The 14740-nt window shown below is 35.9% G+C and overlaps 1 protein-coding gene across 1 annotated transcript; it reads left to right on the forward strand.

The window, feature by feature from the left end:
- Positions 1 to 369: 369 nt before the first annotated feature.
- On the forward strand, positions 370 to 12470 carry ZNF283 (zinc finger protein 283). The gene is made up of 3 exons (XM_069457552.1): positions 370 to 391; positions 2569 to 2695; positions 10765 to 12470. The coding sequence occupies exons 1-3, from the start codon at positions 383 to 385 to the stop codon at positions 12468 to 12470; spliced, it is 1842 nt and encodes a 613-aa protein (XP_069313653.1). The 5' UTR covers positions 370 to 382.
- The last annotated feature ends 2270 nt before the right edge of the window (positions 12471 to 14740 follow it).

The raw sequence follows: 14740 nt of genomic DNA on the forward strand, positions 1-14740 counted from the left end.
ACATTCTAGCTTGGACCATGTGGCCCTTTATCAGTCCTAAGAGGTGGAAATGAAAGGAGGAGGATCTGATCTGGGCAGGACTGAGTAGTCCAATCTCATGTCTAGATTAGCATCCCCCAGGCACTGCTGGAAACCTTCCTGCTGAAGAACCTTGGAGTTTTGGGTGAGAGTTTAGATTCCATAAATGGTGTGTGGGGTGTGGAGTAGAAGTAGGAATGGAAAAAATAAAATCTTTTTAGTAGCTTAAATCAGCATAGGATCACATAAGTATACCTGATCTAATGCTACTTTTCCCTTCCCCAGTTCTGGCTTTTCTGGAGTCTGTGCTTCAACAGTAGAGGAACCCCATGGAGCATTAATTAGTTCTTGCAGTTCTAGAACCATGACTGATGTAAGTTGGTATTTTTCTCTCCATGAAATACTGTGATTTTTTAGGTCATGTGAATCTTCCTTAATTTTCTTAAGGCTTTCTACCTGACAGAACTCCATCCCTGAACCTACTTCTCAGTTCTTCCTATTCCAGTGAAGGATGGATGGTGCCAAATAGCCCAGTGTCCTCCCTGTGTGCCCCTCCCCTTTCCAATCAGTGTCTTATTCATTGATCATATTGCTCAACATCTCCTGTGTGCTCAGTCTTCTAGGAAGAGCAATGATAGTGAAGGAATGAAGTCTTTTGAGGGAGATGCTTAAGCTTATGTCAAAGAATAGTTCAAAGATATATAGTACCAATTAGTACGCTTTTACTTGTATATAAGGAAAACCAATAGTAGATTGATTTCATCTATCAAAGGCACCAACAGGATTCATATAAAGGAGGAAAGGGAAGAGAATGAAAGGCTTCAGGATTTTTGAAAACAGTTTTCCCTTTGGAGGATAAGATGCTGAGTAGAAGGCAGCTAGCAAAGAATCCAGTCAAGATACTCTGCCCTTAGACAACTGGATGGTCATTCAGAAGAACAGCTGCATTTGTTTATGCATTGCCTGGGAGAGCTTTGCTGTTTAACTGTGGCATATCCATGGCAGACTGTCTTGGTAATGCCCTTCGTTATCACCTTTGTTCAGCAAGGTCTGCACCATTTCCCTTACCTGAATTTCTCATTCCTCTGTCAAGTCTGTAGTGTGATAAGTTAGTGATGAGGGCCCCATTGGACCACGATGGAAAACTTGGAACTGCTCCAAGGACCTGGGTTTTCCAGACAGGTAAGATGGAATTTAGGATTGCTTCATCTCAACCTTAGTTTATGTGACACTGTTACATGCTTTGGGAGGCTCTTCTGATTAGAAAGGGGAGTAAGTGGTTCTTTCCAGGAATTCCCTAAGAGATGAACACCATGGTCTTTGGAGTGGGCAAAGAACTCCACCACCAATGGACTTTGAACCCAGTGGACTTTGAAGTCCATTTTGTCATTGACCAGGACATGCAGGTCTTGGGTGACATCTGTGTCATGTGCAACATCTTATATCAGTATACTCTAACTCAGTAACAAGGAAAGTATTAGCAAGGATGGTTGATGGTAACAAGTAAGAAGATTCCCAGAATTAAGAAGATCTTCAGGCCGGGCGCGGTGGCTCACGCCTGTAATCCTAGCACTCTGGGAGGCCGAGGTGGGCGGATCGTTTGAGCTCAGGAGTTCGAGACCAGCCTGAGCAAGAGCGAGACCCCATCTCTACTAAAAATAGAAAGAAATTATATGGACAGCTAAAAATATATATAAAAAAAATTAGCCGGGCATGGTGGTGCATGCCTGTAGTCCCAGCTACTCGGGAGGCTGAGACAGGAGGATCGCTTGAGCTCAGGAGTTTGAGGTTGCTGTGAGCTAGGCTGACGCCACGGCACTCACTCTAGCCTGGGCAACAGAGTGAGACTCTGTCTCAAAAAAAAAAAAAAGAAGATCTTCAGAGGTTTTGTTCATCCTAAATGTACAAATATAATAACTCTATTAATCTCATATATCCAGAGAATAAAATGAATGTCAGCTAAAAAATTTTGTTTATTCATCATAATAATAAGATAATGCTTATGATATAATCTAACAGAATGATGTATTTGAAACTTGATGATAATCCCTAATTTAATGGAAATCACTTTTAGAAAATAGAGATTTTATAATATATTTAGAAAAAAGTTTTTGTGTTTTCTTATTTTTTAAAGGAAAAAGATGGTTAGCAATTCACATTTACAAAGACTTTATGAGGCAGACACTTAGTAGATTGTATATATGCATATATGTGTACACATACACACCTTTTATTTGATGGAGAAGAAACTGTGATTATTTTATATATTACCAGGCAGGTCTGGATAGCTGAGTTATCTTACAGTATCTAGGAACGTTTTTTTTTTTTTTTTTCTTTTTTTTGCTATAACAGGATTCTTCTAGAACATGTAGACATTCTGCTTTAGTCACTCTAATTTTCTTGCTTTTTCCTACCTGTATCAGAGGCTTCCAGCCTACTTGACTGTTAAATATTTTCCACTTCTTTGTGGTTTATCCTTCATATCCTCTTTTTTCTTCTTGGAAATATTTTCTTTAATTTCACTAGTAATACGTGGGTTTTTGGTTTTAGGGGTTGGTGACATTCAGGGATGTGGCCATCGACTTCTCTCAGGAGGAGTGGGAATGCCTGGACCCCGCTCAGAGGGACTTATACCTGGATGTGATGTTGGAGAACTATAGTAACTTGGTGTCACTGGGTAAGGTTATCTGCCTGAAATAATTTAGAATCTCTTCTTTATAACATCAGCTTTCCCTACTGGAAATTATAGGGCTATCTTTGAAGAAACAAGGTGAATTTCTTCTCTCCCTCCCCAAAGGAATGTTTTTATATTTGTTGGGTTAGAAATGAGTCCGTTAAGCACCCTGACCTTTCCCATCCCTCAGTGAGCTTTACATCTGGGCCCCTTCCTGCAATCTCCTGTCTTCCTTAATGACCAAGGGGCTGATTTTACTTTATAGAGCATTTATTTCATAACCATTTTCAAAGAAACCAGGTTTCATACTTAAACTAGATTTTCTGTAGATGTGTGTCCTTGCTACTCAAATTGTGGTTCTTTTGTTTGAGGAACCATAAGAAGGCCAGAGCAGTTGGTGAGGGAGAGAGTACCAGGAAATTAGTGACGGAGATAGGCAGGCCAGATGATAGACAGTTTTGTTGGTTTGGGGGAGGAATATGGATTGTCTTCATAGTGATTAGAAGCCATGATTTGATTTATAGGTTGTGTGTGTGTGGTTTTTTTTTTTTTTTTTTTTTAAGTTTTAACTTTTTATTGTGAAGTATTACACAATTAACATAATTATCTTCTGGGGCTGGTTAGAAATACTGAATGTCAAGTCCTACCCTGGGACCTGCTGAATAGAATCTGCATTTATACATGATCCCCCAGTGATTCTTAGTCACATTAAAGCAAGAAGCATGGTTCTTTGTTATCTTCTGACCCCCATGTAGGGAGAACAGCTAGAAACAGAGTCCTGGTATACTTTGATTTTCAAAAGAGCCTCTATACCTTATATGGGGTAGATTAAATGAACAGAATTATTTTACTTCTAGAGTGAACACATTCCTTTACTCACAACAGATTTGAAGTTGAAAGTTACAACCTATGAATGTTGTATTTAACATTAAGTTAAATCCTAAAAATGTCTCATATCTCTACCTAGCATTCAAAGAAGAATTAATACCAATCCTACTTAAAGTATTCCAGAAAGTCAAGGAGGAGGGAATAGTCCCAAATTCATTCTACAAGGTCTGTTATCACCCTGATACCAAAACCAGACAAAGACACAACAACAACAGAAAACCATAGGCCAATATTTCTGTTGAACATAGATGTAAAAATCCTCAACAAAATACTAGCAAAGTAAATTCAACTATACATTATAAAAAGATTATTCATCATGATCAAGTGGGATTCATCCCAGGGATGGAAGAATGATTCAACATATGTAAATCAATCAATGAGATTCACCATATCAACAGAATGAAGGACCAAAACCATGTGATCATTTTAATTGATGCTGAAATAGCTTTTGATAAAATTCAGCATCCCTTCATGATAGAAACTCTCAAACAACTAGGCATAGAAGGAACTTTTCGCAACACAATAAAAGCCATATGTTATAGACCCACAGCTCATATCATACTGAATGGGGAAAAACTGAAAGCCTTTCCTCTAAGATCTGAAACAAGACAAGGATGCCCACTTTCACCACTGTTATTCAACACAGTACTAGAAGTTCTAGCTAGAGCAATCAGACAAGAGAAAGAAATAAAGAACATCCAAATTGGAAAGGAAGAAGGCAAATTATCCTTGTTTGCAGATGATATGATCTTTTATCCAGAGAAACCTAAAGACTCCACACATACAAAACAAAAAAAACTATTAGAACTGATAAACAAATTCAGTAAAGTTTCAGGATACTAAATCAATATACAAAAACAGTAGCATTTATATATGCCAAATAGTAAATAATCTGAAAAAAAAAATCAAGAAAGCAATCCCATTCACAATAGCTACAAACAAAATAAAATACTTAGGAATAAACTTAGCCAAAAAATTGAAAGATCTCTACAATGAAAATGCTAAAACATTGATAAAAGAAATAAAAGAGGACACAAAAAAAATGGAAACATATTCCATGCTTATGGGTTGGAAGAATAAATATTGTGAAAATGTCCATTAAAATACCAAGGACATTCTTCACAGAAATAGAAAAAATAATCCTAAAATTTCTATGGAACCACAAAAGACCCAGAATAGCCAACACCATCTTGAGCAAAGACTGGAGGAATCACATTACCTGACTTTAAATTATACTACAGAGCTGTAGTAACCAAAACAGCATGGTATTGGCATAAAAACAGACACATAGACCAGTGAAACAGAATAGAGAACCCAAAAATAAATCCACACATGTGTAGTGAACTTATCTTCAACAAAGGTCCAAGAACATACAGTGAGGAAAATCTCTTCAATAAATGATGCTGGGAAAACTGGAAATCCATATGTAGAAGAAGGAAACTAGATCCTCTTGCCACATACAAAAACCACATAAAAATGGATTAAAGACTTAAATCTAAGACCTGAAACTATGAAACTACTAAAAGAAAACAAACACTGGGAAAACATTTCAGGACATTGGTCTGGGCAATGATTTCTTGACTAATACCCTCAAAGTGCAGGCAACCAAAGCAAAATTGGACAAATGAGATCACATCAAGCTGAAAAGCTTCTGCACAGCAAAGGAAACAATCAACAATGTCAAGAGATAGCCCACAGAATGGGAGAAAATACTTGCAAACTACCCATCTAAGGACTAATAACTAGAATATATAAGGAGCTCCAACAACTCAATAGGAAAAAATCAAATAATATTAAAATATGGGCAAAGGGTCTGAATAGACATTTCTCAAGACATACAAATGGCCAAACAGTATATGAAAAAATGCCCAACATCATTAGCCATCAGAAAAATGCAAATCAAAACTACAATGAGATAATCATCTCACCTTAGTTAAAATGGCTTCTATCAAAAAGGCAGGCAATAATGAATGCTAGTGAGGATGTGGAGAAAGAGGAACCTTTATACACTGTTGGTGGGAATGTAAATTAATGTAATAACTATGGAGAATAGTATGGAGGTTCCTCAAAAAACTAAAAATAGAACTACTATATGACCCAGCAATCCCACTGCTAGGTATATATCCAAAGGAGGAGAAATCAGTATATTGAAAAGATATTTGCACTCCCTTGTTTATTGAAGCACTATTCACAATAGCAAAGATTTGGAATCAACCTAAGTTCCCATCAATGGATGAATAGATAAGGAATTGTGATATATATGTGCATATACACACACACACACACACACACACACACACAATGGAATATTATATAGCAACAAAAAAGAACAAAATCCTGCCATTTGCAACAACATGATTGGAGCTGGAGAACATTATGCTAAGTGAAATAAGCCAAGCACAGAAAGACAAATCTGACATGTTCTCACTTATATGTGGGAGCTAAGTATTAAAAACAGTTGATCTCGTGGAGACAGAGAGTAGAATGATGGTTACCCGAGGCTGGGAAGTGGGGAGGGGGAATAAAGTGAGGATAGTTAATGGGCACAAAAATATAGTCAGATAGTTAGAATGAATAATATTTCATAACACATCAAAGTGACTATAATCAATAATAAGCGTATACTTTAAAATAACTAGAAGACTGGAATTGGAATGTTCTTAACACAAAGAAATGATAAATGCCTGAGGTGATGGATACCCCAATTACCCTGATTTGATTAATTCACATTGTATGCCTGTGTCAAAACATACGGACCCTGTAAAGAGATACAACAATTATGTACCCTTAATAATTAAAAATATAAAAGAAATAAAAAGATTACAGGCCAGTTATTTTGTACAGTGTTCCTCAGTTTGGGTTTGTCTGCTTTTGCCTCATGATTAGATTTAGAGTATCTTTGGTAAGGATATCACAGAATTGATACTGTCTTGTTCTCCTTGCATGATTTGTCATTACTGATATTACTCATTTTGAGCACTTGATTGTGGTCATGTCTGCTTCATCCTTGTAAAATTACTCTTTTTCCCTTCAGCAAGTATTTTGTGGGGAAGAACTTTGATATTAAATATCATGTTCTTCTTCAACATTTCCACTTATTTATATATTGGAATTTTAGTCAATAGCCTATAATCTGTTCTTCCCATTATTTATTTTGAAGCTTAAAATATTTGAACTTGAGCTTGTCCTACATTTGGTCAGTGGGGACCCTTTTGTGATGGCTTTTGTGCCCTTTTGGCACATCTCCATCACTCTTTGAGCACCTCCTTGTTTCTGACACAACAAAGTGTTCCAGGCTCATCTTGTTCTCTCCCTGCTCCAGCTCTAAAGTCAGCCATTTCTTCAAAGTGCCTGGTTACTTTAACATAGATTTATAGTGTTGGTCTTTTAAATTGTATAGGGAAAGCAATAACTTTCAAACAAAAAGTACAATAATACTGACCTTCATATTTACCTATGTAGTTGCCTTTACTGACTTTTTATTTCTTCTGATGGCTTGAGGTTACTGTCTAGTGTCCTTTCACTTTAGCCTAAAGGACTCCCTCTAACATTTCTTCTAGGGAAGGTCTACTGGAAATGACCTCCCTCAGAATTTATTTCTCTGGAAATGTCTTAATTTTGCCTTTATTCTTTTTTTTTTTTGTTGTTGTTGTTGAGACAGAGTCTCACTCTGTTGCTGGGGCTAGAGTGCCTTGGCGTCAGCCTAGCTCACAGCAACCTCAAATTTCTGGGCTCAAGCAATCCTACTGCCTCAGCCTCCTGAGTAGCTGGGACTACAGGCATGCGCCACTATGCCCGGCTAATTTTTTCTATATATATTTTTAGTTGTCCATATAATTTCTTTCTATTTTTAGTAGAGACAGGGTCTCGCTCTTGCTCAGGCTGGTCTCGAACTCCTGACCTCGAGCGATCCACCCGCCTCGGCCTCCCAGAGTGCTAGGATTACAGGCGTGAGCCACCGCGCCCGGCCGTGCCTTTATTCTTGAAGGATAGTTTTGTTGGATATAGAATTTCTTGGTTGACAGATTTCTTTTTCCTTTCAGGACTTTAAATATGTCATCCTACTGCCTTCTGTCCTCCATGGTTTTGATGAAAAGTTAGCTGTTAATCTTGTTGAGGATCCTTGTACATGATTCTCTCTTGCTGCTTTCAGAATTCTCTTTTTTGTCTTTGGGTTTCCATAATTTGACTATAATGTGTCTTGGTGTGGATCTCTTGGGTTTATCCTATTTGAAGTCTTTGAGCTTCTTGGTTGTGTGTATTCTGTTTTTCCTCAGATTTTGGAAGTTTTTGGACATTATTTTTTCAAATATTTTTCTGCCTCCTTTTCTCTCTTCTTTTTCTGGTTCTCTTATTATGTGTGTGTTATGTGCTTGATTGTATCCCACAAGTCCCTCAGGCTCTGTTCATTTATCAGCATTAATTTTCCTTTTTTTGCTGAGTTGCAATAATTTCAAATGACCTGTTTTCAAGTTTGCTGACTCTTCTACTGAATCCTCTAGTGAATTTTTCATTTCAGTTATTTTACTCTAGAATTTCTGTTTGCCTCCTTTTTATAATTTCTGTCCTTTTATTGCTGTTCTCATTTTGTTCTTCCTTTGTTTCTCTGATTTCTTATAGCTCTTGGTCCTGTGAAAGGGCCATACTTTTCTGTTTCTTTGCATACTTTATAATTTTTTTTGTTGTTGAAACTGGGCATTCTGAATATTATAATATGGTACCTCTGGAAATACGACCTCCATTCCTCAGGCATTGCTAATTTCTGCTTTTTGAGGGTTGGAACTCTCTCACTTTTCAAAACTATTTTTGAAAATTCTGTATTTCTTTTTGTGTGTGTATTAACAACTCAAGATCATTGTCTCTAAGTGAATTAGAGATTTTATAATTTAAAGTGATCCTTTAATGTAATTATTGATTTTAATAATTGATAAACATTTAAAAATTTATAAATAAGGTAAATCTGTAGATTCATATAATTTGCAGCATTAGCTGAAGTTACAAAAATCAATCCTTTTATAAAAACTGGCTAATAAATTTAAATAAATGTAAATTTTAAATTTAATTGAACATATTTTTATAATTACAAATATTTATGAAAGCAATGTTAGCTTTATCTTAGGGGCTGGAAAACTATGATGCTAGAGGCCAAATCCACCTTTTTCTGTAAATAAAGTTGTATTGGAACATAGCCATGCCCATTTGTTTATATGCTTACATATCATTTTTCTTTTCTTTTTTTCGAAACAAATAGGCTTTATTTATGTAGAGCAGTTATAGGTTCACAGCAAAATTGAGCTGTGTAAAAGTCCAGAGCTCCCACATCCCCCCTCCCCCGACAAACACACAGCCACATCTCCCACCAGAGAGGTACATTTGTTCCACTCAATGACCTGTACTGACACACCATCATCAGCCAAACAGTTGCTTTCTTGATAAAGTGGTAGAGTTCAGTAGTTGGGACACTGTGGCTTTATGTAGAAAAAGTTAGCCAAGTCTAGCTTTTCTGATAAGGACAGCAGGTATAGAAAAGTTAGATGTTTCAGAATAATTTGGCTTTCTGTGATAAAGTAAACCCAAGTTTTGCATAAACTAGAATATTTTGTTAACATAGTTTTTCCATTGTGATAAAATCAGGAAGAAGACATATTATCATGCTAGACTAATATCCAAGGATTTATCTTCAATAGGTTATATTACTTGAATTCTCATTACATTTATATATCACATCAACTTTTGAAATTGTTTTAAAACATGGAAAAATCTAATAGCAATGCTAATAAATGCTATTGCATTTTATTTTGTAACATAGTAAACAGGACCATTACTTTAGCTGGGAGTGAAACTCATTTGTCTTTATGCTACAGCTGCAGTAAGCATTTGAAGGTTTTCTTAAAGAGCTACAACATTTAAAGCAGTGAGAATCTAATTTTTCCCTTATGTTGAATATTGTTAAATTCTGTTTTTAAAAAAATTTATATAAGCATTATTAGTTCTACAACTTATCAGCATAGAGCTCATGTAGATTTTTAAAAATCTTACTTGCTAATTATCTCTTCTTTTTCCTAGAACTCTTTGGGGTTGTAGAAACTTTTTAAAATTAAAAGTCTGTCAGATGGCTACTGTAATTCTGAATTATCCTTAATGAAAGGCTGCCACTTTTCCAGATGAGCCTAGGAATTAGGATAATAGTGAATATACATATAAGAGACTGAATTTCCTGAAGAGCAAGTTATAAAATGTTTCATGCTTGCAGATCTTTAATTTAAAGCAGAGCGTAACAGAAGGGATTGTTTCTATACCTGGAAGAGATACTTAACAGTGATGTAAAGAGTGATAAAGAACATTTTACCAGCTGTGTAGTCAGAGCTAGGCTAGCAGTCTGGTAATCACTAGTTTATGATATTGCTGTGGGGTAGGTCATGGTTCCAACCACGAGTTACCCGTAGAATTCATTGCAAAATTATAGACATACAAACCCACCATCAGTGACATATGACAAGTTTAAAATGTAGAAAGTGACACAATGATTTCCTGATAGGTCAGCTATGTGGGGCTCTGTGACCTGGTGTACACATAAGCCAATTAGAAGGTGGAGATCTTTCCTTATCTCCCACACAAATCAAAAATAACCAAACAGACAATATATCAAGGTTGAAAATTCAGACAACAAACTGTAAGGTTAAATTCAAGTCTTTTAGTAGACTTTTGGCTAGAGGTAAAGAGAACAAGCCACGTGTTACAGAAAACTTAGAAAGCCTGGGTTAGGCAAAAAAAAAATCAGCTAAAGCTCATTATAGTAAGAACTCAATTTCCATTAATAGACATACCTAGCAGAGGACATTGAATGCCCACAGCTGGGTACATAAGGGCTTGATTGATGGAAACTGACATTTGGTTTAAGGGACCATCTGCATGGGAAAATGAGGACTTACTAAAGTGATCTCTGTGGACTCCTCCAGAAAATTATCAAGTCAGAACTTTAAGATCACAAGAGCTGAAAAATCAAGGCTGAGTTTATTGTTTAACAGGGGAGAGCCTTAATGTTCAGGAGTGAGTTCAGTAAATACCCTAATCCAATTCAATTCCAATAGATATTATTTTCAATTTGTTTTTTATTTCTACTATATAGAGTTTTTATTTTCTAGTGAAGGAAATAAAATGTGTGTTTTCTTGTTTTCTTTCAGATTTGGAGTCAAAAACATATGAGACCAAAAAAATATTTTCAGAAAAGGATATTTTTGAAATAAATTTTTCTCAAGGGGAGATAAAGGAAAAAAGTAAAACCTTTGGCCTTGGGGCATCCATTTGCAGAAATACTTGGAAGTGCAAAAGCAAATTTGAGGGACTACAAGGACATCAAGAGGGATATTTCAATCAAATGGTAATGAGCTATAAAAAAATGCCCACTTACAGAAAAAGTAAATCTCTTACTTCACATCAAAGAATTCATAATAGAGAAAAACCCTATGTTTGTAAGGAATGTGGGAAAGCTTGTAGTCATGGCTCAAAACTTGTTCAACATGAGAGAACTCATACAGCTGAAAAACACTTTGAATGTAAAGACTGTGGGAAGAATTATTTTAGTGCCTATCAACTCACTATGCATCAGAGATTTCATACTGGTGAGAAACCCTATGAATGTAAGGAATGTGGGAAGACCTTTAGTTGGGGATCAAGTCTTGCTAAACATAAGAGAATCCATACTGGTGAGAAACCCTATGAATGCAAAGAGTGTGGGAAGGCCTTTAGTCGTGGCTATCACCTTACTCAACATCAGAAAATTCATATTGGTGTGAAATCTTATAAATGTAAGGAATGTGGGAAGGCCTTTTTTTGGGGCTCAAGCCTTGCTAAACATGAGATAATTCATACAGGTGAGAGACCTTATAAATGTAAAGAATGTGGGAAGGCCTTCAGTCGTGGCTATCAACTTACTCAGCATGAGAAAATCCATACTGGTAAGAAACCTTATGAATGTAAAATATGTGGAAAGGCTTTTTGTTGGGGCTATCAGCTTACTAGACATCAGTTATTTCATACTGGTGAGAAACCCTATGAATGTAAGGAATGTGGAAAGGCCTTTAATTGTGGATCTAGTCTTATTCAACATGAAAGAATCCATACTGGTGAGAAACCTTATGAATGTAAAGATTGTCAAAAGGCCTTTAGTCGGGGCTATCACCTTACTCAACATCAGAAGATTCATACTGGTGAGAAACCTTTTGAATGTAAGGAATGTGGGAAGGCCTTCAGTTGGGGTTCAAGCCTAGTTAAACATGAGAGAGTCCATACTGGTGAGAAATCCTATGAATGTAAAGAATGTGGGAAGGCCTTCTGTAGTGGCTATCAACTTACTCGACATCAGATATTTCATACTGGTGAGAAACCCTATGAATGTAAGGAATGTGGAAAGGCCTTTAATTGGGGATCAAGTCTTGTTCAACATGAAAGAATCCATACTGGTGAGAAACCTTATGAATGTAAAGAATGTGGAAAGGCCTTTAGTCGGGGCTATCACCTTACTCAACATCAGAAGGTTCATACTGGTGAGAAACCTTTTAAATGTAAGGAATGTGGGAAGGCCTTCAGTTGGGGTTCAAGCCTAGTTAAACATGAGAGAGTCCATACTGGTGAGAAACCTTATGAATGTAAAGAATGTGGGAAGGCCTTTGGTAGTAGCCATCAACTTAGTGTCCATCAGAGACTTCATACTGGTGAGAAAATTTATGAATGTAAGGAATTTGAGAAGACCTTTACTCATGGCTCAAACCTTGTTCAACATGCAAGAATTTATAGTAATGATAAACCCTACAAATATAAAGAATGTCAGAAAGCCTTCATATGGACAACTTACTCAAATGAGAAAATAGTTACTGGTGAAACCTTATGATTGAAAGACGTGAAAGAACATTTTTGTGTGTGTTTGGACAACTTGCTTAACATGAGGAGAACTCTTACCCTTCAGAAACCCTATGAATGTAAGGAATGTTCAGAAGCCATCATTCCTATGTAATAGACAATTTACTTGATATCAGCAAATTCATACTAGTGAGAAATATTTTGAATATAAGGAATTTGAAAAGGCTTTTAGACTTCTGTACAGTCTTATTGTCTATCAATTTATATTGATATAAAACCATTTAAATGCAAGGAGTGTGTGAAGATCTTTATTCATGGCACAAAGTCCCATCAACATTAGATAATTTGTACTCTTTAGAAACACTTTGAATGGAAGGAATGTGGGAAGGACCTAAACTTAATTCAGTTCTTGCTGCACATCAGGATATTCATACTGCTGTGTAATCCTGTGAACATAAGGAATTGGGGAAGACTTGTAGACATGGTAAACATCTTTGAGTACATCAGAGAATTCATCTGAATGAGAAACCCTTTGAATTAGAATTGTAGGAAGGCCTTTAGACAAATGCTACTCAAACTATTTTCCAGAGACTAGTGCCAGTGCACAAAATTGTCATCTGTCCATCATGAGATAAATACCGAAAATGAGAATAAATGTTTGGAAACTTTTATAGCAATTTGATATTGCCATAATACTTTCATTGTATCTTATAAAATTATCCATTCATAAATGATTGGAAATTAAGAAGTGTGTCCTTCCCCAGAAATAGTTTTACAGACAACATTCACACTTTTTAAAACATGAGATAAGTCACAGTAGAATTTAATTCAAATAGAAAATTTGTGCTTGACACCTCTCTGATTAGACTAGCAGGATGATATGGTGAATGAGGGAATCATGATTTTCTAATGCTCATAACAGCATAAGAGAATTTTTATCAGATATATTAAATGTATAGAAGCCTTCCGACACTATACAACCTTTGTTAAACTTTAGCAAATTCATCCTAGAGAATAACCCTGTTAATGTAACAAATGTAGGAAAACTTTTACCCATGGCATAAACCATTCTTATTGTCATCACCATTCTACCTCCCTACTACCTGTGGGATGTTGGGCAAAATGCTTATCCCCTCTGGGCATAATGTTTAAAATGCTGGTGATGTTAACTATCTAATGATGCTGTTGTAGAGATTGGATGGGTTTAGTATGCATCAGATCCTTGGAAGAGTATCTGGTATGTAGCCTGTGCTCAATATATTAGCTATTGTTCATATTATCTTCATCATTACTATTACTACTGATGATTTCTCAGGAGAGGGACAAACATTTGGTATAGTGAATTTAGAAAAGCTTTCTATAAGCACTCATTCATTTAAATTTCAGATAGTTCATTCTAGATAAGATCTAGTAAAATGTAAGGATTTTGAGAGGATTTTTATTCAGCATTTATCCCTTAAGCTACATCAAAAATTGAGGCTGAAAAGAAATAGACTTTTGAAGAGTTTAGGAAATCTGTTTTATAGAATGCCACACATTTGTTTGTTTCTTATGGTGAATTTATTTCTTTCCTCATATGAAATTTAATATGTACTTCTATCCTCATATCACTCCTAAAATGAAGTTGGAACTAGAGGCTTAAACATTCTTGGCCATAACACTTCTTAAGTGGTGATGTGTGCTTCATATTGCAACACATCAGAAGCACATAATACCCATTTTCCCCACCATCATCAATGCCAAATTTGATCACTTGATTAAGATGATGACCGCTAGAGCTCTCCATTATAAAGATCCATTATACAATTAGTGGGATTGGTAAACCTTGGTCAACTATTTTTGGAGATGTATAATCATATGTATATATTTTAATATTTGGAAATTGCAATGCATCTTAAAATTGATGGCTTCTTGTAATCACTCCCAACAAGGTGGCTGTCATGACTTAATGCTAGCATCAAAGAATATTAGTTATGATGAAATAGTATGTGTGTTTATATACTCACACAGTTAGAAATTAACCCTGTAACATTATTCCTTTTTAAGAAATGATGTCAGTTTCGTCAAAATTTCTGTATCGACAACCAAGTGTCTATGGTTTATCATAAATCTGCACCTCACCTCTGTATATTTTGTGCAGACAGGACATCCATGATGTCATTTTTCAGTCATTCACCATCTAGTGGTTGACATCATCCCACACAATTGCAATTTTAATAATCAAGTGTAATGCAGAGCTTAATCCTTTGAGTGTTTTAATAGAATACATCATTGCTAATTGGTTATTCCCTCTGGGCACCA

Source organism: Eulemur rufifrons, chromosome 24, assembly GCF_041146395.1.
Source record: "Eulemur rufifrons isolate Redbay chromosome 24, OSU_ERuf_1, whole genome shotgun sequence".
NCBI lineage: Eukaryota > Metazoa > Chordata > Mammalia > Primates > Lemuridae > Eulemur > Eulemur rufifrons.